General features: G+C 38.2%; 1 protein-coding gene across 1 annotated transcript in view; it reads right to left on the bottom strand.

Annotated features, from left to right (window-relative positions):
- AHI1 (Abelson helper integration site 1) overlaps positions 1-24,929 on the bottom strand; it is a 260,139-nt gene that overhangs the window by 149,014 nt on the left and 86,196 nt on the right. The window contains exons 18-19 of the mRNA XM_006834717.1: positions 24,306-24,436; positions 23,150-23,290 (exon numbers count right to left, since the gene is read on the bottom strand). Of these exons, the coding sequence (XP_006834780.1) occupies positions 23,150-23,290; positions 24,306-24,436 (272 nt within the window). The remainder of the gene's footprint in view (positions 1-23,149; positions 23,291-24,305; positions 24,437-24,929) is intronic.

The following is a 24,929-nucleotide window of genomic DNA, read 5'->3' as shown; positions in this document are numbered from 1 at the left end:
AGAGAGAGAGAGCGAGTGAGCCAGGGGCTGGCTTGTGGGGTGTGCCCTTTGGTTGTTTGAATGGTTTTATATTCCTGAGTGCTTCGGTGTACATAAAAAACAAAACAAAACACAATAAAACCCCAAAGGAAATGGAACCAAATGTTGAATGATGATGTATAGAGGAGATTGTAATCATTGCAACGAAACGAAATACAATAGGCTGAATGTAACACTGATGTTCTCCCATGTAAACTATCACCCAATTCACAATAAAAACGTAAATAAAAAATTGCATCAAAAGCTTAGTAATATAAAATTAATGACAATGCTAAAACAATTAATTATTATTCACACATTCATCTCCCTAAAATTGTTTCCATATTTCTATTATCTCCTTCTTCTATTTTTCACATGTATTATTTTATGTGGTGTTCCAGGTGATGAAAACAGTTAAATGCTTAATAACCCACCAAGAGACATCCCTGGGAAGACAGTCCTTGTGACCTGCATCCAAAAGGTCACTGCCTTGAAAGCCCTAGTGAGCAGCTCTATTCTGCATATGCGGGGTTGTCATAAGTGAGAATCAACTTGACAGCAACTAACACCACCAGCAACGACTGATGAATATTTCGAATGCACTTTTCCTTACTCCACAAAATGCATCCTAAATATCTTCACAAAACAATTTACCTTAAATGAGATTCTTTCTTTGGACTGATTGACCAGAGTAGAATACAAGTGGGGGAGGGGGGAGGCACTTCAAAAAGCTAATGGAAAAACTCTAATATTGTTAAATTCTACTTTCCACGAACTTTTTGAAGTCCCTTGGTAGATGGTTCACAGGGTGAATGATCAGGACAATGGTGATGACAATGACAATGATTATGAGCACAATAACTCCTGCAGCTTTTATACACATTATCTTGTATAATTATTGAAAAGAAATGATTTTGAAAATTTATCTGCCTGTAGAAAAGGTTAACTGGAATCTCTCTGTATACATAAAGGAATAAAAGATATACTCATTCCAAAAGTGCTTCATTGAAATGGAAGACTTTTCTAGGAATAAGATATGAAGAAATCCTAAAGCCAGGATTCATAGCATGGAATCAACGGATAAGCCTTCAGATTCTGTGGACCACTGAGATTACATATGGAAATATGAGCTTGTATATGCAAATGCTTATAAAAAGCAGATACATTACTTGTATCAGAAATTCCATGAGTCAGAAAAGGTTAAGAATCATCAATATAAAAACTGGATCGGTTTTACCATCGAACATTTAAGTCAAGGGTCAAAGAAGAATTGACTACCATCAAAAGTAAAATAAGGTCCTCTCACCTCCAACCAAGACAGAGTAAAAGAGACCAAACTTACCCTGCCGCCTGAATTTACCAAAAAGTGGGAAGAAATAAAACATTTTGTTTGCAGACATGCTCATCTGGACAAAGCTTGAGTCAGGTGAGGAAGAGCAGGCACAGAAGCCACACCATTCATCGGGACACTCAATGCTCACATCCTGGCTTTTCATCTACAGAACAACTGAGAACTCAGAAAAAGCAAGCCACTGGAACTGACAAGCGACTTTAGCAAGGCTGCTGGATACAAGCTTACCTTACAGATAATAATTTCTATGTAAAATTAACACAAGAATCAAAAATTTCCAATTTTACAACGGCATTAAAATATGCTTTATTTAAGAAAAATTTGGGGTGAAAGACCATATCCTGAAAGGAAGAAAACTGCTGAGAGAAATGGAAGAAGAAGCTAACAAGTGAAGAGATACCGCATTTATGCATTAGAAGACTCAATAACATAAAGATGTCAATTCTCCCCAAATGATGTACACACTCAATGCAGTCCAAATCCAAACTTTCAGAAGATTATTTCTGGAGACACTGTCAACTAATTATAGAATTCATATGGAAATGCAAAAGATTAAAAAAGAACAGTTAGAGATCTACTATGTCTTGAGTCTAGTTATATTACAGACCTCTGCAGTAGTTAGGAGTCCTGGTATGGCGCCACAGGAAAAGCACTCGACCGCAAGGTTGGTTTGAACCACAAGGTCGGTGGTCACACTCACCAGCTGCTCCTCAGACACCCTATACAGGGTCGCTGTGAGTCGGAACCAACTTGACGGCACTTAACAGCAACAACAATAATTAACAAATCCTGGTGTAGTGCAGTTAAAATCCACCAGTCGCTCCTTGGAAAACACTATACAGGGTCACTGTGAAACACAACTGAATCAGTTGCACTCAACACCACCAACAACAGTAATTAAGGCAGTTTGCTATTAACATAAAGACCAACAAATAGGTCTAAAGAACAGAAGAGCGAGTCCAGCATATGTGGTTAACATGTAAAATCAATTAAGGAGAAAGAATAGTCTTTTCAACAAATGGTGCATGGATGATGTTGTTTTTAAGTGCTGTCGAGTTGAATACAAGCCATAGTGACACTGCATAGGGTGTTTCCAAGGAGCAGCTGGTGAGCTTGAACCGCTGACATTGCAGTTCAAACGGCTTTTCAGTCTACAGTGCCACACCAGGACTCCGATGGTGCTTGGATAGTCATATGAAAAAGTGAACTTTGATCCATACTATATTATGTAAAAAAACTAACTCAAATTAAATTGCAAATCTAATCCTAAAATTCAAAACCATAAAACTTCTAGAAGGAAACAAAGGAGAATACGTTTGTGACCATTTTATACCAAGATTTTTAAAATATAATACTAAAATCCATAGAAGAACAAAATGAGTTCAAAATTTAAAACTTCTATTCTTCAAAAGGAAGCTATGAAGAAAATGTAAAATATAGCCAAAAATGGAGAAAATATTTGCAAATCATACATCTGATAGAGCACTTGGATAAAGAAATAAAAAGAATTTTTACAACTTAGAAATCAGAAAAAGCTGGTATCAACAAGGAAAACTCTGAAGTAGATATACCAGTTACCACTAAGTCAACGCCGACTCATAGTAACTCCACGTGGGAAGACGAAAGCTGTACTGCGTACTTTTTAATGCTGATTAAAAAAAGTGTAGATGACAAGACTTTTCTTCTGAGGTGTCTCTGGGTGGATCAAACCTGCAACCTTCTGTTTAGCAGCTGGTGAGTTAACCTTGTGCACCACTCAGGGGTTCCCAAAGAAGATATACAGATGTAAAGAAAAGCATATGAAAAGAAATTCAAGCCGGATTCAGAAGAGGGTGTGACACCAGGAATATCACTGTTGATATCAGATGGATCTTGAATGACAGCAGACAATACCAGAAAGACATTTACCGATGTTTTCTTGAGTATGCAAAGTCATTCAGTGTGTGATAGTAAAAAATTATAGGTAACACTGTGCAGAATAGGAATTCCAGATAACTTAATTGTTTAGATGCTGCACACTGATATACTGCATGAAAGTCTGGAAAGGTGTTCATTAGGGTTGTAGCCGTTCAATCAGTAAGCTGAGTAACTAATTTGAGAAGCTGATCTGCAGGAGGTAGAAAAACATGACATTGGGAATGGATAACGGCTCCTTAACGCCTGTAATGTGCAGAAGACACAACCGTGCTTCTGGAAGAATACAAAGCTTAAAGGCCTTAATGAAGACTCAACCTGCAGTGAGGATGATACCTCAACAGAAAGAAAATGGAAGGCCTCACAAATGGACCAACAAACAACATCATGATTCATAGAGAAAAGATTGTAGTTAAGTATTGCATTTTCCTTGGATCAGAGGCAGGGAGAAGAGGGGATACACAAATCAGCATTAAACATGAGCAGTACGTTTGGTGAGTGTGAGCAATTGTGCAGATGTGTGGGGCATGGTCAGGGTGCAAAGCTGAGCAGCCACATCCTGAGACGGGCCATTCAGAAAGACCACCCATAAGAATTCTGTATTTACTTTCCTGTAAGGTGTTTTACAAGGTGCTCTGGTAGCGTAGTGGTTATGAACTGGGCTGCTAATCTCATGGTCAGCAGTTCAAAACTACCAGCTGTTCCATGGGAGAAAGATGCGGCTTTCTGCTCCCATAAAGATTTACAGCCTTGGAAACCCTGGACAGGGTCGCGATGAGTCGGAACTGACTCCACAGCACATAACAACAACAACAATAACAAGGTATTTCACAGACTGGGCTGAGTTTATCCAGTATCCAAGGCATCAATTTTAAAGGATGACCTTCTGTAGGAGCATAGGAGAGCACCCGCCCCCGGGAGGAGCTGGACCCAAAGAACGACACTTGTGCCACATCCCAGAATCAGTTTTTGTCTGCTGCCACCAGAGGCCTTTTGTGATGGAGTGCAGCTGTAGAAATGCCGCACGTGAACCCAATTACCACTTCCTGGAAATTCTCGCATACCTTGATGAACGAAGACGATAACCTTTTCCTACCTAAAAGTTGTAGAACTCTAGTAAAGCCTCTGCTGAGGAAACAGGGGTCAGCATTGCCTTGAAGCCTTCCTCATCTCCTCTGTCCAGATCTTTTCCTCTCAACAAACCTTTTGCTCATGTGCAACTATCTGTCTAACCTGACCATTCTTAGCCAGAAAAAACAAGGACCCTCTGTTGACACGTCAGGGACCCCTATATCCAAATAACAGATCCACAATCAATACTCATGGAATGCAATCAAGAAATGAAATGACATACCACATTGGGCAGTGAAAAAGAGGAAGGCCCTTAAGTAGATGGATTGACAGGGAGGCTGCAACAATGGGTTGAGACACAGCACAATGCCAGCAGTATTTCATTCTGCTGGACGCAGGGGCAGGATGAGTCAGAATCAGCTAGATGGCACATAACAACAGTAACAACAATAATAATTACAGAAGACATTTGGCAGTAATTCATCAATTACTAAGAAATTCCTTAAATTACAAAGCCATAAGCAATATTCTGTTTTTGCTTGTTAAATGGAGTAATTAATTTAATGTCCACATAAATTTTTCCAAGGATCCCACTGAATAAAGGCACCCAAGTGTACAATGTAACATTGTTTAAAGAATGGAAAAAACATTAACATTAATGTACAACAGCTGTTTCAATAAATTGTGATGCACTCATCATTTAATGAAAGGGAACAGAGTCACCAAAATGACATCTAAATATTAAGATGAGAAACTGCTAATATTATCATTTATTTGAAGGAAAAAGAGCTTATAAAGCAATACAGTGAATATACAAACAGTGATCACTTTGTGTAGAGTTATCAACCTTGGTTTCCACAAACCATGAGTTTGAGATTATGCATATAAAAATTTTTAGGTCTCTAATTTTCCCATTCATGTAGTAATCTGTTCAGGTGTTCTATACAAAGAACGGATTCCTGGTGTGGTACTGTGGGATAAAGCACTGGACCAAGGTCGGTTTGAATAGCAAGGTCGGCAGTTCAAATTCACCAGCCACTCCTTGGAAACCCTATACAGGGTCCCTACAGGACCTTAACAAAAAAACAGTGGCACTTAACAAAAACAAATCAAAAAATACAAAGACTAGGCCAAGAGCAATTGGTGCCTTCCTCCCCAACTTTGGTAGGGGTATACATCAAGGGAAAAGACCTGCACAAAAACCACTCCTTTAGGGATAAAAATGTTAACTGAGTATTCACATTGCTCTCTAACAACTGTTTTTTTTCAAGAGGAATGTGTAACTATTTCTCTAAGGTAAGGCTTTCTGCTCCCAGAAATATTTACAGCCTCAGAAACCCTAACAGAGTCACTATAACTTAGAGCAGGTCATCACCTGCTCATATGCAGGTTCAGGCTGAATATGAAAAAAATTAAGCCCACAAAAGCCAAAATACAGACTTGAATACATCCCACATGAATTTGAAGATCATCTCAATACCAGATTTGATGCATTAGGCACTCGTAACCAAAGACCAGAAGAATTGTGGGAAGACATCAAGAATATCACACAAGAAAGCAAAAAGGTCATTAAGATGAAAAGAAGAAAAGACCAAAACACATGAAAAAGCAAACCAATGTACAGAAACTGCTGAAACTTGTTTGCCAATGTAGAGATGCTAAAGCAAAATGAAATGAAAAGGTAAAACAGCTGAACAGAAAATTTCTAAGGGCAACTCAAGAAGACAAAGTCAAATATTATTATGAAATACGCAAAGAACTGGAGTTAGAAGACCAAAACGGAAGAACACATTCAGGATTTCTCAAGCTGAGGGAACTAAGGAAAGAATTCAAGCCACAACTTGGAATATTGAAGGATTCAATGCACAAAATATTGAATAATGCAAAAAGCATCAAGAGAAGTACATCAAAAGAATCACTGTACCAAAAAAGATGGTGGATGTTAACCATTTCAAGAGGTAGCATATGATCAAGAGCCAATTGTACTGAAAGGAGAAGTCCAAGGTACACTGAAAACACTGGAGAAGATACAGGCTTCAGGAATTGATGGAATACAAATTGAAATCTTTCAACAAACTGATGCAGCACTGGAGGTACTCACACATCTATGCCAAGAAATTTGGAAGACAACTACCTGGCCAATTGACTGAAATATATCTCTATTTGTGTCCATTCCAAAGAGAGGTGATCCAGTGGAATGTGGAACTCATCAGACAATATACTACTGATATCCCATGAGAGTAAAACTTTACTAAAGATAAAACAAACAGCTGCAAGCATACATTGACAGAGAACTTCCAGAGGTTCAAGCTGGATTCAGAAAAGGATGTGGAACGAGGGATAGCATTGTTGATGTCTGATGGACCTTGGCTGAAAGCAAAGAATATCAGAAAGATGTTTACCTGTGCTTTACTGACTACTCAAAGGCTTTTGATTGTGTGGCTCATGACAAGATATGGACCACACTGTGAAGTATGAGTATTCCAGAACACATAATTGTGCTCATGAGGAATCTGTACATAGACTCAGAGGCAGTTGTTCAAATAGAACAAGGGAACACTGAATGGTTTAAAATTAGGAAAGGTGTGAGGCAGGGTTGTATTCTTTCACCATATTTATTCAATCTGTATGCTGAGCAAATAATTTGAGAAGATGGATTATATGAGGAAAAGCACGGCATCAGGATTGGAGAAAGACACATTAACAACCTACTATATGCAGATAATACAACTTTGCTTGCTGAAAATGAAGATAACTTAAAATACTTACTGAAGAAGATGAAAGACCACAGCCTTCAGTATGAGTTGTATCTCAAGGTAAAGAAAACAAAATTCCTTACCAGTGGACCAAGAAATAACAGCATGAAAAATGGAGAAGTAGAATGAAGATGTCAAAGACTTTATTTTGTTTGGATCTACCATAAACAGTCATGGAAGCAGCAGTGAAGAAATCAAACAACGTATTGTATTAAGCAAATCTGCTGCATAAGACCTTTTTTTTAAAAGGTTTAAGAGCAAAGGTGCACCTGACGCAAGTCAGGATATCTTCAATATCCTCATATGCATGTGACAGATGGACAATAAATAAGGAACACCATAGAAGTATTGATGCATATGAGTTATGGTATCGGAGAAGAATTATTAAAATTACCATGGATTGCAAGAACAACAAACAAATCTGTGTTGGAAGAAGTACAACCTGAATGCTCCTTAGCCAAGATAGCCACACGTCATCCCTCATTCTTCAGACATACTATCAGGAGCGACTAGTCCCTGGTGTGGGATATCATGCTTGGTAAAGCAGAAGGTGAGTGAAAAAAGGGGAAAACTCTAACAAGATAGAATGGCACAGTGACAGCAGCAATGGCTCGAGTTTGCTTGCTGAAAATGAAGCAATTATGTAAGAATTATGAGGTGGGCACAGGACCAGGCAGTGTTTCTTTCTGTTATGCGTAAAGTCGCTGAGTTGGAACAACGTGACTTAGAACCGACTTGGCCGTGCTTAACAACAACAACGTTTCAGGACATATTTTGGACTTCTTTTCAGAATGTTCAGAACATTAAGTCACCCACATATAGTCAAAGACTGTTTATAAAGAATAAAGGCAACTTTAAAGAAGTAAATAAAAGCTCTTTGTGGACTATAATTTGGAAGGTTTAACATTAGTGGATGGTTTCAGGAATCAAAAATTTACACATGCAAAAAGTGTTCCATGCCTTTGCATTAACTAACATTTCATTTATGACCATTGTAAGTAATGTACTATCTGCCCATTTCATACATTAACACCACATGAATGTGAAGGTGTGAGGCAAGAGTAGCAAATGCTAGTTGTTGTGGTTATAACTTGGCTGGTTCATGATTCTCAATGGTTTGTCAGTTACATAATAAAAAATGTGTCAACTATTAATGTAATTTGCAGTTATATAATGTAATTTGGCAGTTACATAACGATGTGGTCATACTCCATTTTTGCACAGTACTGATTTTCAGATAACCTGGACATTGGACCCTAACCATGTGATAAGTGAGAAGGGGGTATATTCGCTTTATATCATTGTCTTTTCAACTTCTGTTTTTTGATGCTAAGAGTGAAAAGCAAAGCATCATTTAACTATTTTATGGCATTTTATTAACACTTAATATTTCCTGGGATTTTGAACTTGTCAGATATATATTTGCCAAACATTTCAATGTACCATTTAACCCTAAATGAATGAGTATGCCAAGGAAATATCAGATACATAAGTACCTACTATGATATAAATAAGAGTTATAGAAAATGGTGGAATTTGGCCTTTTTTTCCATCTTATTCTTTTTGCCAAACTGTATTTTCTAAATATCTTAATCAAAAAGGAATGTTACAGGCAACAAAACACATCTAAACATGCATTATCTTTCTTTATTTTAAAAGTGAATTTTTAACTGGTAAAAATAATTTTGAAAGTAATCTAAATATTTATCTGTCTATTTTCCCCAGTCTCAGTATGTCTTCAGCAAGATTACTGGAGCAGGACAGGCAAACTAAACTGGAAATAGGCCGAAAATTAAATCCTGAGTTACGTCATAACGACCAACAATGGCATCTTGAAATTTCTAAAGACAAAGAGTGAAAAAGGAAGCCCATCACCTGATCACATACACCTGGAGGCAATCAGAAAGCATAAAAAAATAGCAAAATATACATCCATCTAAGTACTAAGGCCACAGATAACTCCTGAAATATATCCAAAAAACATAAACAGATGACCATATCAGCATATGTCCAGAAACAAGATAAAGTGACTGAGGCAAATAAACTGGAAGTAGACCTACAGTCCACACTGGAAGATGGGCAGGCTTTGGAAATGCCTGAGAAGGAATTCAGAAAAAGGATTATAAAATGTATCAAAACACTATACAATGGAGTTGAGAAAAATAAGGAAGAAGTCAGGAAAGCGCTACAGGAAAAATCAAATAAGACAGATACAGCATTGGAAACAATTCAAAACCTACAGAAAGAGGTTCAAAAAATTAATAATAGAATATCAGAAATGGACAATACACTGAAAGGGCAAAGGAATAGAATTGAATAGATAGAAGCCAGAACTAGTGAGCTAGAAGATAAATCTCTCAACACTACTAAGATAGAAGAACAAACACAAAAAAGGATTAAAAAAATATCTGAAGAAGGCCTAAGATTCATGTTGGACAATATGAAGAGGAATAACTTAAGAATTCTCGGCATTCCAGACCAGGAAGAATCACACAAGTCCACACATGAGATAGTTGAATAGCTTCTGGAAGAAAAATTCCCTAACATTCTGATAAGTGAAATCATAAGCATTCAAGAAGGTCAACGAAAGCCAGGGAGGATAGACCCTAAAAGAAAATCACCAAGTCATATAATCAAGTGTTCCAAAATCAAAAATAGGGACAGAATCCTGAAAGGAGCTAGGGAAAAGAGAAGTGTAACATACAAAGGCAAGCAAATTAGAGTAAGCTTGGATCTCTCAGCAGAAACCATGCAGGCAAGAAGGCAACGGGGAGACATATATAAAACCCTGAAAGAAAAAAAACAAAAAAACTGCCAACCAAGAATCCTCCACCCAGCAAAACTGTCAATCAAATACAATGGTGTAATCAAAACATTCCAGGATAAACAGAAGCCAAGGTAATTTGCCAAAGCCAACCCTGTAATGAAAAACATCCTAAATGGAGTTCTGTGGACTGAGAACCAACAAAAACAGACAACAACCAAAGAATGACATACATGGCAGCATTACCCTGAACTCAATCCAAAAATGGAAGAGTCAATAACAGAATAAAATTATAAGAACAGAGGATCTGGGAGGTCAGTCTATGATTAAAACAATTACAATGTGAAAGAAGGTAACACAGAGGAACGGAGATTCAGGTGGTGATAACGCCAGATAGATTACAGGATAAAATAGACTTATCTTAAATAGAGGGAAAAATTAATGGAATAAAAGGAACCACAATGGTGGAGTTGGGGTGAGGGTTTCAGTTCAGGTGTTGGGGAGGGCAATACAATAACAGGGAGGAGGTGGAAGAACAAGATAGATAGGGGAACACTGAGACAGGTTTGTATGGTCTAACTGTTGTTGTTAGGTGCCATGTGTTGGAACCGACCCACAGCGACCTTATGAACAGCAGAATGAAACACTGTCAGATCCTGGGCCAACCTCACTACTGTTGCCATATTTGAGTCCGTCAATGCTGCCACTTGGCCAATCCATCTTGTTGGGGGTCTTCCTCTTTTTCTCTGACCCTCCACCTTACCAAACATGATATCCTTCTCCAGTGACCGGTCCTTCCTGACAATATGTCCCAAGTATGAGAGGTAAAGTTTGGCCATCTTGGCCTCCAAGGAGCACTCTGGCTGTACTTCTTCCAAGTGGGACAGAGGTAAATAGTGATGTATGCTCAACCTTGGAACAACAGGGCTCTGTGATAGAGGGACCTACGCATAGTTTGAAGAGAGGAAAGAATACTAAGATGCTTGACTGTCTTATGAATCTCGGTTTCCCTTGCCTGTTATTGTAAAATAGACACTTGAGTGGGATAGAAAGAAATTTTGGGAAATATGATTACAGAAAACTTGTAAGCCCGTCTTTAGCCTATAACTGATTGGAATACCTAAAAGGGATTCTAGAACTTGCCCAGTGAAATAGGCCTCTTGCGGAGCCTTTGCAGAGTATAGGACCTTAGGTGGAATCCTGAATGCCATCCAGAACCTTCTGAGGTGTGACATTCCCACTAGGAAGGACAAGCAGACCAGCCTGGAATAGCTAGAGCAACAGAAGATACATCTTCAAAGAAAGACTATCAGGAAAAACCCCAAGCAAAAATGTCAGCATGACAGCCTACCACAAGAATAAGCAAGCTGTTCACCAGGAAGCCATTAATGCAAGCAATCAAGATCCTTCAGGACAAACTCCCCTCTAAGACTGAAACTCAAAGGGAACACAGGAGCAGGCATGTAAGCTTGCTGGTGACCACACTGGTCTACTGGTGAGTGGAAGAGGGGGAAAGGCAGCAATGAAGAAATGGCTGAGTTCAACCACAGTCCAGTAATTCCTGTCGACCTGGAGATGAGAGACAGAAGAGGAAAGGCTGGTTGGTCCAAGGTGTGGTGAGAGCTGCGCACACCTAAGCCACGGACAAGGACATAGTCACAGAGGGCTAGAGCTGAGAGTGAAGCATCCAGCTGATATGAAGTGAGGGGAGATGCACAAGAACATCCACAGTTGCAGACAGTAACCATTTGACCTAGTCTCAATGGCTTGAAAATAAGAACTTGACTAGAGGAAGATTTAAAAAAAAAAAAAAATTTGTTTGTTTGGATAAAGGAAACAAGGGTAAATTGCTACAGTTTGATGAAACTGACCTACTCATGGAGGTAGTAACTCTAAATACCAACAAGAGAGGGAAGGAGTCTTCACATCAAGTATCAATGCTATCTCCTCTGTACACAGGGTAGATGTTGTTGTTGTTAAGTACTGTGGAGTCAGTTCCGACTCATAGTGACCCTGCACAGGGTTTCCGCGGCTGCAAATCTTTTCAGGAGCAGAAAGCCTCATCTTTCTCCTGTGGATCAGCTGGTAATTTCGAATTGCCGACCTTGAGGTTAGCAGCAAGATTCGAGAGGGACTAAGAGCTGGTGGACACGATGCAAACATGCAGAATGTGCCCTTTGGAGATGTAAATTATTATATATGCTTGAGTGTTTTGTTTTTTTTTAAAAAAGAGCTAAAGTAAATAGTGAGAAATACTATTAATTGATGATACATGGGGAATTATAATCCTTGTAATGAAACAAGGTATATGATTTGTTGAATGTAAAACCGATAATCTGCCCTGTAAACTTTAACTCAATTCACATTTAAAAACTTTTTTAAAAACTAAAAAAAATTACGTAAAAAGAATTACGATGGCATAAATGGATACAGATAATAAAAGCAAAAGCAAGGAGTCCTGTGTGGCACTGTGGGCTAAAGCACTGGACTGCAAGGTCAGTTTAAACTACAAGGTTGGTGGTTGAAACTCACCAGCCGCTCCTTGGAAACCCTATGCAGGGTCCATATTGAGTTGGAACTGACTCGACGGCACTCAACAACAAAACAAACTGTAAACTATTCTGTGTGGTTATTCCTGTAGTCTAAAGGGAATTTGCTATACAAAAGCCATCTGACTTTCAACATCTGACTTTTCACCAAGTCAAATTAACACTCGACTTTGTCTTTAGCAACTTTAGTTCTGTGAAGACAGCCATTAAACAAAATAACAACAACAAAAAAAACACTGCAGAAATATTCACAAAGACCTAGATTCTCAGATACTAGACACAGAAGCTCCTTACAACTCCTGTGTGCTGCTGCTCTCCCTCCCCCACCATCCAGACATGTGCATCAATCCATTTGTCAATATGCACAGATGATTTCAATACAAACTAGGTTAGCATCCATGACATCTTTTAATTCCTTCAAGCTCTCTGCTTCTAACATTTGAAAGGATTCTAAACATAGTTTCATAAAGCCCAAGGTTATTAGACTATGACCTTGAAACCAGATAACTGCATTTCTTTACTTGTGATTTTCTCTTTTCTGTGCTAATTTAACTTTGCACATCTACAATTTACCTCTGAAATAGATAACCTGGTATGTTTAAATCTCACAATGCTAACAGTTTTCTCCCAGTCCTTTCATCATTTATTGAGGAATCACGATGTGCTGGCAGCAGAGCAGGTTCTGGGGGTACAATGGTACTGTCCCCCTCTGAGGTCTGAATATTTTGGAGGCCAACAGGAAATGACTGTCCTGTGCTACGGGATAAGGTGCTGAGAGCATAGAAGTGGCCACTCCATTTGCTGAAAGGAAGGTTATCTCCACCAATACACCTTCTCAATTTATATCCACTAGGCTATTTCTTGTGTTTGGGAGTCTTACATTTTATACAATTTAAAATTTCTTTAAATATTTTTATAACTGACAATCCTTTGATTTACGTAATAGGCCCCGGGCTTTTGTGTGTGTTCCTGGTCTTAAACAATTATAAAACAAAAAAAACTAACGTGGTTTTCTCAGGAGATTTTTATCTTCACAGGAGGAAGAAGGGAGGAAATGAGATATTTTAATCCACTGCCCTTTGCATTTGAAGCAAACATAAGGTTTGTTATTATTAAAATCTATTTGTAAGTATATGTTATTGATCTAATAAAGTAAAACTAAAAATACACAGATTCTTTGTCTCACACTGTATTAACAGTAAGATTTACCTTTGCTTCAGCATCTTAATTCCTTTGTTACAGACCAATCAATACATACAGGTCTGTGATTATGCTTAGAATCATCTTACTGGCTGGCTGTCTTTACTTATATGTGGTCTTTACTTATATGTGGTCACATTTCTTATCATGTGATTACTGCTATCTGCTAGGTCTATTTCTTCAGTTTCCCAGCATTCAGCAGGCATGCATCTTCTTTTTCTGTTCACTATGTGTTAAGAATGTTCAAAGGCTTATAATAGATTTTATTATATTTTTACCTGGTCTGACTTGTCCCTCCTTCAAGTAATCTTACAGATGCTGTGTGGCTAGGTCCAAGAAGTTTTACTGAGCATCACTTCAGTTCTAGTAGTGTGAGTGTGTTGCAGAGCTTGTAAGTAATTAAATCTATATTTCCTTGACATATTTTATATGTCAAGTAGAAGCTGTGTCACTAATAAAACAGTTCCCCCACCTGTCTGACAGCTGGTGGAAGCTACACCACTGGCATTTCATAGACCAGCAGGGTCACCCTCACCCATGGTTGTCAGGTCTCTGTGGAGCTTCCAGAGTAAGTCAGACTAAGAAAAAAGTCCTGGCTATCTACTTCTGAAACCTATCCAATGGAAGTTGATGGAATATTGTTGCACTTACAACTCTGGACACGTCATCGGGAGGGATCAGTTGCTGGAGGAGGAGGACATGGTGTTTGGTGAAGTAGAGGGTCTCTGAAGGTGTAGAAGACCCTCAGTGAAATGGACTGACACAGTATCTACAATGATGTACTGAAACATGCTCAGCATGAGGATGACCCAACACTAGGCAATGCTTACACAGCGCTGATGTGTGTTGGAATTCATGCAATGTAACTATATACGAGGATAAGTCCAAAGGTGCCAGTTCATAGCAACACACGTTTATTCCAAACCAAACATATTTAACTATGTCCCTGTGATCAGTGTTTGGCTGCAGACAAGTTCTCTCAGCAATACACTTGTCTCAGTCTCTCTCATAGGATGTCTTCAAAAAAGAGCCAATCAAAACGTGGCCTCCACAGAGATCTGCTCTGCGAATACAATTCAATCTGAGAAGCCAGCTGAGAAGGTTCTGGTGATTGTGGTTTGAGATCCCACAAAGGTCGTCTTGACAGACTGTCTTGAGGGACACAGGGTGATCACAGGAGCTTATAAGGAAGAAGTTTTAAGAAACCTGAAAATGGCACTAATGAGAAAATGGCCAAGAAAGTTACGCAGAGAAATGTTCCCCATTACAACAAACACCTGCTCATTCTTTGAGGTAACCAGTGTTGGCCTATGAGAATTTTTATTGGAAACCTTACCCCATATACCCACAGCCCTATCTTGCTCCTTCAGGCTTTTTGTTCCCCTAACACAAAAATCATTAAAGGTACATAGTCTGAGTCACTCAAGGTTGCTAAAATTGCCAATTATAACGTGGTGTAAATCTAACAGTGCACACGTCTTTGGGGAAGGGTAGTTGTTGCTGTTGGAGGCCATCAAGTCAGTTCCAACACAGGTCAACTCTATGTACAATGAAACAATTCCTGGTCCTGCAACACCTTCCTAATTGTTGGTATGTCAGATCCCATTGCTGTGGTCATTGCGTCAACCGATCTTATTGGGGAAGGGTGAAGAGATGGAACACCACCTGCAGAAGTGTCTAGATCTAGGTGAAGGATAAGTTGAGACAGTAGCTTCAAAGGTTGATATGCGTGTTTAATAAAAATGTCTCTGATTTTGTAGAAGTACTTTATGACTTACCCTCATATCTATCTGGAGTACTGGTGTGGTACTGTGGGTTAATGTGCTGGACTGCAAGGTTGGTTTCAACCACAAGGTCGGGCAGTTCAATACCTGTTATTATTGTTAAGTGCCACTGAGTTGTTTCTGACTCATATCAACCCTGTATAGGGTTTCCGAGAAGTGGCTGGTGTATTTGAACCACAGTTTAGTGCTTATCCTACAGCGCTACACCAGACTCCACTTATTAGCATCGGGCTGTGAACCTTAAGGTCAGCAGTTCAAAGCTACCAGCTGTTCCGTGGGAGAAAGATGAGGCTTTCTGCTCCTATAAAGATTTACTGCCTTGGAAACCCTATACAGGGTTGCTATGAGTCAGAACCGACTCTACGGCACATAAAAACAACAACAAAAGCATTTAAAACTCTCAAGTTGTGTTTGTTACTGCATAGTGTTATCCAAGTATGAGAATTACAGTATTGGGGTTTCTTTTTAATTCATCATCTTCAGTGTCCAAGAAAACCATCAAACTACATGCAAAACTGTGGATATGAAATTCATTTCAACCAGACGTTATATTACTGCAGAAATATTGTGAAAGTAGTCAAAGGTGAAGGCTACACACAAAGGAAAATTCACATGTGAACTACACTGAGAGCTTAATCGCTTAAGGCATCATAATCATGTTGCCCCAAACCCTTGTAAGTAGCAAGTTGTTAAGAATACTATCAGATAAGCAAATTTCTTTTCATTTCAAGGGCTATCTAAGTATTAAAAACAAAAAAAAATCTATTTTACTGTAGAACTATTTGGATAATATCTAAGCTTTTTAATTTAAGTCACTTCATAAAAAATGAGATGCAAAGACTAAGTCACTACAATGGGGAACTTAATGCTTTCTGAGCTTGGGCTCTAGAGCCAGCCTGGAATCAAATGTTGGCTTCAGCACTTCACTGTGTGACTGTAAGCTAACTACTTCATTCTTCCTGTGCCCTGGCTTCAGCATTGCAAAGCACAGATACTACTGATCTCCTATGGTTTGGGAAAGCTTTATAAGATTCTATATGTAAGATGTTTTGTAGGGGTGGTGGACACATAGTAAACACTTCATAACTGTTATGCCAATTATTACTAGCTCTAAACAGTCTCACTGATCATGCCTTTTATGCTATATATTTTTTATAAACTTTAAGGAGAAAATAGTATTCAACATAATCTATGATTCAATCATCTAGAACACATCAGTAATATGTTAAGTCCTATGTTGCCCAATGCCACTGAGTCGCTTCTGACTCACAGCAACTCTATAGATCAGAGTGCTGGGCTGCCAAGTCGCTTCTGACTCATAGAGAATCCTACTCAGGGTTTCCAAAGAATGGTTGGTGGGTTTGAGCTGCCAATCTTGTGGTCAGAATACAGTGCTAATCCTACAGTGCCACACCAGGACCCCCATAAGACAGGGCAGACTGCCCCATATGGTTTCCAAAGTTGTAAATCTTTACAGAAGCCGAATGCCACGTCTTTATCCTGGAGAGCAACTGGTGGGTTCAAACCAGTGACCTTACAGTTAGCAGTAAGGCACTTAACTTCTGCACCACAAGGGATCCTATGTTAAACATAAGGGCTAAAAGTACCACAGGCTTTTAATTCAATAAGCACATTATATAGCAACATTTTTTATAGAGACATAAAAGGACAAGTGCCCTTCCTGCTGACAAAGCATCACAGTGTGAAAACTACAGGTAACAAAGATAACAATGTACAAGCTCATTGTTGGTGTGTGTTATCAACTTGATTGCAACTCAGGGCAACCCTTTGTGACACAGTACGCCCAGAGAGCTTCCTAGGCTGTAATCTTTATGGCAAGGCTGGTTTGAAACACAAGGTCAGCAAGCGGTTCCAACTCTCCAGCTGTTCCTCAGAAATCCTACACAGGGTCGGTATGAGTTAGAATCAACTCAATGGCACGTAACAACCACCACCATGATGGAAGGGGCTGCTGCAGTGCAGTACTTACAACAGTCTGAACTCACCAGTTACTCTATGGGAGAAAGATGTGGCAGCCAGCTTCTGTGAGACCCTATGGGCTGTTCTGCTTTGTGTCTGTGAAGGTGTCTATGAGTCGGAATCACCTTGAGAGCAGTAGCCTTGTCTTTGGTCATCTTTAAGGTGCCGCCAGGTCTCTTCTCCTGCAGTGCTGCTGGGTGAGTTCTAATCCCTTCCAGTTAGCAGTTGAGTGCAGAACCGTAGCAATACCAGATCTCCTTGGTGGTTAAGTGCCGACCAGTTGGTTCAACTCATAGCAACCCTGTAGAGGGTTTCTGATGAGTGGCTGGTGGATTTGAACTGCTGACTTTGTGGCTAGCAATCCAGTGCTTGTCCTGCAGTGCCATAACTCACTAATGAATATTAATTCTTTGAATAAAATCATATCTAGCATCAATGGAAGAAAGTGCTTTTGCATTTAACAAACATTCTTTCAGAGCTTGAATCAACTATTTAGGAAGCACAAGGTATTAAAGAAAAACAAAACACATAGTAAACCAGGTCTGTCTCCTGACCTTCACAGCCTAGTTTGTTCAACTTGGAACATATACTGTAGTTGTTAAGTGCCATCAAATCGGTTCCGACTCATAGCGACTCTATACAGGGTTTCCAAGGAGTGGCTGGGAGGTTTGAACTGCTGACCTTGCAGTCTAGTGCTTACCCTACAGTGTCACATCAGGATTCTCTGTGAAAAGGCTGTTGTTAAGTGCTATTGAGTTGGTTCTGACTCATAGCGACCCTGGAAGGGTTTCCAAGAAGCAGCCAGTGAGTTTGAACTGTCAACCTTGTGATTCAAACCAATCCTGCAGTCCAGTGCTTTAGCCCACAGCACCACCCCGGACTCCTGGCACACAATAGGAACTCAGTAAGATGTCTTGTTCTAGACACTATGATGGTAGAGCACGCCAGGGTTAATGCGGATTCACAGGAGATATTGCCACCTAGTGAGAGATTAGGCTCATTACCTGGGATTACTCAACACTGCTCAGAATTTGCAAAATTAAAACCTTACACTACTTAAAATATTATATGCATAATATCAGACATTAATCTTCAAGACAAGACTGACAATAAAAATGAATAAGACTCCATCTCTGCTTCCTACAAAGTACAGGAAATACAACGAATTTGCACTACTACACTGAGAAGCTCTGGTAGCGTAGTGGTTACGAATCGGGCTGCGAACCTTAAGGTCAGCGGTTCGAAACTACCAGCCGCTCCTCGGGAGAAAGATGAGGCTTTCTACTCCCGTAAAGATTTACACCCTCAGAAACCCTGTACAGGGTCGCTATGGGTCGGACCCGACTCGATGGCACTTAACAACAACAACAACAACACTGAGAAGCACAGTGTAAACAGTTATTGTTGTTAAGTGCTGTCGAGTCGATTCCGACCCAAAGCGATCCTGTTTTCCAAGGAACATCTGGTGAGCTTGAACCACTGACATTGCAGTTCAAATGACTTTGCAGTCTGAGGCATTAGCCCACACCGCCACAGAAAAAAAGAGTTGTTTATTAGATAATCAAAGGCTAATATTTCAAGAATGTCTGCTAAAAAGGCTAGTGTAGTGAATAAAACTTTCTGGATTCAAATTTTGACTTGTGTAAAATGGAGAGATTAATAGTACCTGTTATCTCATAAGTTTATTGTGGAAATTAAAGAACACGTGTAAAATGCTTTCAAACAGTATGAGGACAAGAGAAAGTGTGCGTGTTACCTATGATTATTAATACATGTAGAACAGCATCCTGGACACGGAGGTAGACGAATATTGATTAATAACAAAACATCAATTGCTAAAGTCTAGCTTTGTAAATTTAATTCAGTAGAAGCCGTTTCTCTGACTAGCACTGTTTTTATGGGAATCCTAAAAGTACATTATTTGTGGTACTCTGTGACTAAATTTTGTATTACTATATGATTAACCCTTTCAACATCAGGCAAATAAAACTGCCTTCTGAAAGTAAAAATCATGTTTCTTACCAAAAAAAGCAAAAAGACAGTAGAATGAAAGACTTAAAAAGACCACAACCTGAACATATGCTTAACTGGGGAAGATGCTTGCTGACCTTCACAGATTTTGCTAGAACTGAAAAATGGATGATACATTTAGCTACCACTGTGGTCTCATTCACAGCTTACTCAACAATTTAAAAAACAGAAAAAGAAAAAAGAGCTGGCTTTATGTTCCTTGAAAATTCCCTAAGTCAATAAAGCATCAGTTCAGTACTCTGAAACATGATTTGCCCTCTACTTATTTAATCTATTTTCTTTTCAAATAAATATTTTTGAAAACCATACAACTGTCCTATACATTTGAATTTTATAACATTAAAACTTATATAAAGGTACATGCAAACTTTAGTATAATGGACCAATAAGAAATATGAGTATTATAATTTTTAATGGAAAATTTGAAGACTACTTTACTTGGATTCTGGCCTGCATTTATAAGTAAAATATTTTAGCACCTGAAACAACTTTTCATTTTCTTATGTGTGTGTGTGTGTGTGTATCACTGACAAGAACTGCATTCACTGAGATTGCGGAACTTCTTCCTAAATTTCCTCATTTTAAAAATAGGCAGTAAAGAGTTGGGAAAATGTGGCGAAACTGTCTCAATTCGTTTGAAAAGGTGTGTTAAGATATCAAAATACTGTGTTCTAAATGCCTTACACAAAATTATTTCAGTTTCAGGCATATTATTTGAACTTTTTTGCTACTAAAATGCTCAAGTAAATCCTTCCTCCTCCACTTTAAGATCCTATATGTTGTCGTTAAGTGCTATCCAGTCAGTTCTGACACACAGCGACCCTGAGTAGGATTTCCGAGGCTTTTTAAAAATCTTTATGGGAGCAGAAAGCTTCATCTTTCTTCCACGGAGCAGCTGATGGGCTCAAACCATAGACCTTGTGGTTCATAGCCCAGTATTTATCCTTTGGAGTCTCCGAAATTTCCTTTAAAAATGTATATAGCTGTTGAGTTTGAACTTCTGGCTTTGTAGTTAGCAGTCCAGTGCTTATCCTACAGCGCCACACCAGGACTATTATTAGTGGTACCTTTGAATATGTGAGAAAATGAAGCTTCAGGGAAGAGGTTTACAAAAAGTCTCAGAAGTAAGAAGAACTGACTCTTAATACTTAGCTCTTTCTACTACTTGCCCAGAGTACACTTCTTTGAATCAATATCTACTGTGTAAAAACCAAATTGGTAAGTCTGACTCTCCTGGGTTGATCTCATTGTGAAATCCTCTGTCAATGACAAAAATCGACTGCTTACAGAAGAAAAGAACAAGTGGAATTGTAACTTGCATTAGTTTTTAAAGTCTAAAAAGCCAAATGAGAATCTGAATGAAGATGTTGTGAAATAATCGCTACCCTCTTAAGAGTCTGAGGAAATAACTGTGCTGCTGATTTCCTGCATAACAGTTCCAGCTGTACAGTACTTAAGTACAACTTCTCTTTCTTTATCTATTTACAGTGGATACAAACACAGAATGGTTTCAGGAGCTTTGTTAGAACTTCTTATTGTTGTTCGGTGTAGCGGAGTCATTTATGACTCATAACAACCCTATGCGTAACAGAACGAAACACTGGTTTGTCCCACAGCATCCTCACAATTTTTGTTATGCTTGAGCCCATGGCTGCGGCCACACTGTCAATCCATCTCACTAGGGTCTTCCTCTTTTTCACTGACTCTCCACTTTACCAAGCATAATGTCCTTCTTCCTGATAACATATCCCAAGTATGAGAGACAAAGTCTCACTATCTTGGCTGTACCTCTTCCAATACAGACTTGTATGTTCTTTTGGAAGTCAGTGTTACTTTCAATATTCTTCTCCAACTACGTAACTCAAATTTAACTGAGATATGTTAGAACTGGGTATTAGATGTAGACGTTGTATCATTTGAGAAATCTATTTGTCATTTATATTTCCTTATAAGAATGAATGGTATTGTGGTGCCTGACAATTTTGCCATTAATAACAGTGTTTGTCAAATATGGATAATTGTTGTAGAAATTGACTGCATCTTCTTTAAAATACGATAAATCTCATTTTATGCATTATTTTCTAAAACAATCCACCTGTTAAGGAAAATATATTCCATACAATGATTAAAAATTTTAGGTTTAAGAATTATCAGAGCTAACAACTCAGCCTTTATCATCATCACTAAGTAATTCATTGTTCTGACATAATAAGCTTAACTTTTGACATTCCATTAATGTCAAACACTTTGTCTAAATAGTTCCACATTAATATTACCTATATGAATAAAATAAAAAAGTTTATGGAAAAATTAAATTAAAATATAATGGAATTTTTCAATGAACTTTTTGAAGACCCCTCATATACTACTTGTATATGTATTTACGCATTTCTAAAGTTTGTGTTCTGGTGTCGCTGTAGGATAAGCACAGGACTGCTAACTGCAAGGTTGGAAGTTCAAACCTACCAGCCACCACTTGGAAACCCGACATAATCCCAATTCACTATGAGTTGGAACTGATGCAACAGCACTTACAAGAAAGTTTGTGTAGATTCTTGGCTTATCAAAGAGAGTGAACAATGATATAATCTAAACAAATAAAAAAGACTAACAAATATTGTCTTTTACATGACAATATATGAAAAAAATGGAATTACAATTTTGAGGCACTCACATGGTTAAAACAATGTAAAATGATGAAATCCTAATTTCAGTACAATTAAAGAAATATATGAAAAATAGGATAAATAACAACTCTTAGAATGCTCTACTATTCCTGTAAAGTATGCACACTACTTCTCAGAACCCACCAACAGAACCCACTAAAATCAAGTCAATTCGGAACCACAAGGTACCCTATAGGACCGAACAGAACTGCTGTAGGGTTTAGGAAAGCAGACTGCCTCATGTTTCTTCTGCAGAGCAGCAGGTGGATTTGCATGGCATACCTTTCAGTTAAAACTCCACTGCTGAATCCACAACGTCACCAAGAGAGCCTTCTCAGAAGTGTTGTTGTTGTTGTGAAGTGCCCTAGAGTCCATTCCAACCATAGTGACTCTGTATAGGGTTTCCAAGGAGCAGCTGGTGAGCTTGAACCACCGACCTTGCAGTTCAAACGACTTCAAGGTCTGATGCATTAGCCCACAGCGCCACACCAGGACTCCAATTATCAGAATGGTACTATAGTGTAATCTTAAAGAGTTTAAAACGACTTAAATTTCTAATTAGAGATCTTATATTCATTTGACTTTTTGCTTATTTTTGATATTAAAAAAATCTCTCATATCTAAAACTTTTTATGTTTCGGGAAAAATAAAAATGTAGCGTTAAGAAACTAACTCATGAGTCAATTGACAACATTAAAGATCCCTATTTCCAAAATGATACTTAAATTTTAGATTTAACTAACATATTGTCAAATAATTTTAAAGATTTAAACTAATTTACAAAGAAAGTGATGGCTGCATTTCTGCAATTCCAATGTCAAGAGCGCAATCATTTTTATGTACTTTTGTCTACATTTAAATTCTGTTAACAATAAAGTTAACAGGAAAATAAATGTCTCCACATAACAATAATCCAATCTACTAAGCTGCTCAGTTATTACAGTATATTCAAGAATGTTTTGTTAACAAAAAGGATGATTGGTTTTATGGAATTCATGATTCTTAGTTCTTTCCGTCATAATACAGAAATTACTCTAAATATTCTTTATCAATTAGTGGACTTACCATGAAAATCATAAATATAAAGAAGAATTGGCTCATTCTGCCCAAATGCACAAAACGCAACCATATGTTCAAGTGGGTGATAGGAGATGTCTCGAATGGGTGACTTGAATGGAAGGTCAGAATACATTGCTACTTGTTCTCCTAGATAGAAAAGAGATTCAATAATTTGTATAGTCTTAAGCATTTCTCATTACAAGATTTTTTTTTTCAATTTATTAAAAAATATTTTTAGTAAGTAATGATGCTCATATGTACACAAAAATCTCAAATACTTCACAAGTACCTGAGCACCACTGCATTAAAAAATGCTATCTTTATTGTATTCTGTCAGCACTCCTTCTTCTACTTCTCAGGCCAACCTCTTCAATGAGGTTTGCAAAGCACAAGATACAGACAAAGGGCTTAGAAAGTAGAGAGGCATCTGATGGTGCTTCCTGCGGACTGAGCAAATGCCAACTAGAACACAAGTCTTCCAAGAACAGGGAGGAGAGCATCTAAGCAGGATTCTAAAACTGAAAAATTCTTTTTGGTGTTGGTTTTCAGGGGAGATTCATTTATATTTTTTTTATGAAAAGCTTTGAGATATTATATGCTTGAAAGACACCCATGCTTCAGAATAACTAGAAGAGGCCTAAAGCAGAGCTCCTATGGGCCTATGTAGACAATGAATACCAGCGAAGTAACGACAACTTTTGAACCGATGATGTGTGTGTATCCTATAGCGCAACACTTGAGTCCATCAACGTCAAGTGTGGCAACAGTAGTGAGGTTGGCCCAGGATCGGGCAGTGCTTCGTTCTGCTGTGCATAAGGTCACTATGGGTCAGTACCAACTTGATGGCACCTAGTAACAACAACAACAACATCCTATAGTGCGAACCAGGACTCCCACGATCTCATTAAAAGTAAGGCAAAGCTAAACTTTGATTAGGATGTGGAATTATCAGTCTGTGAAGACTACAAATAAAGAACAGAGCTTAGTTAATAATTTAGACTGTATCGGGGTTCCACTTTTTTATATTCTATCTTAAAAGACATAATGGAAAATTTGAACTCTGAATTTACGTGATAATTATTATATAAAATGGTAAGTTTCACATTTATTCAAATATCCAAAATATTTTTGTTTTGTTTTGTTTTGAAAATGGAACATTTACCCGTCTCTGTGTTCCAAACATACACGATACCATCCTCACTTCCAGCAAAAAGAAAAGTCCCACACGGCGTCAGTGTACTATGAATCTTCTCCCGATAATTTGCAGCCCCTACAAATTTTCTTGCTGCTAATCTATAAACAAAAAAAAATTTTTACAAATGTAATCTGTCTTACACATTTAGCTTCTTTTAAATACTTCATTTAAAGTTGAAATACACATCTTGATAATCCGTTATTTGGGATGTAGTATGTGGTAGATACAGAATTTTAAAAAGTTTATGACTTAACAAACATGAGACAGAAGAAATGCATCAATGTAAAAAAAAGGTAGGTGTAGAAGACAAACACATGCAAACAAACAAGAGAATTAAGATAAGTGCTTTGGGGGGTTTAGATAAAAAAGATTAATTCTAATTTGAGATCAGAGACTTCTTTATGGAAGAACCATTCAATTTGGTTATCAAAAAATGAATAAAATTTTTATATTTCTTTCACATGATGAAATCTTAAAATAATATAAGAAGTACTTGATCTCTGAAGAAATGTTACTACAACCATTGAATCCTAGTGTGGCGCTGTAAGATAATCACTGGACTGCTAACCACAAGATTCGTGGTTCAAACCC

Source organism: Chrysochloris asiatica, unplaced genomic scaffold (assembly GCF_000296735.1).
Source record: "Chrysochloris asiatica unplaced genomic scaffold, ChrAsi1.0 scaffold00013, whole genome shotgun sequence".
Classification (NCBI taxonomy): domain Eukaryota; kingdom Metazoa; phylum Chordata; class Mammalia; order Afrosoricida; family Chrysochloridae; genus Chrysochloris; species Chrysochloris asiatica.
The sequence above is the reverse complement of the archived record's forward strand: the minus strand, read 5'-3'. Positions and strand labels throughout refer to the sequence as shown.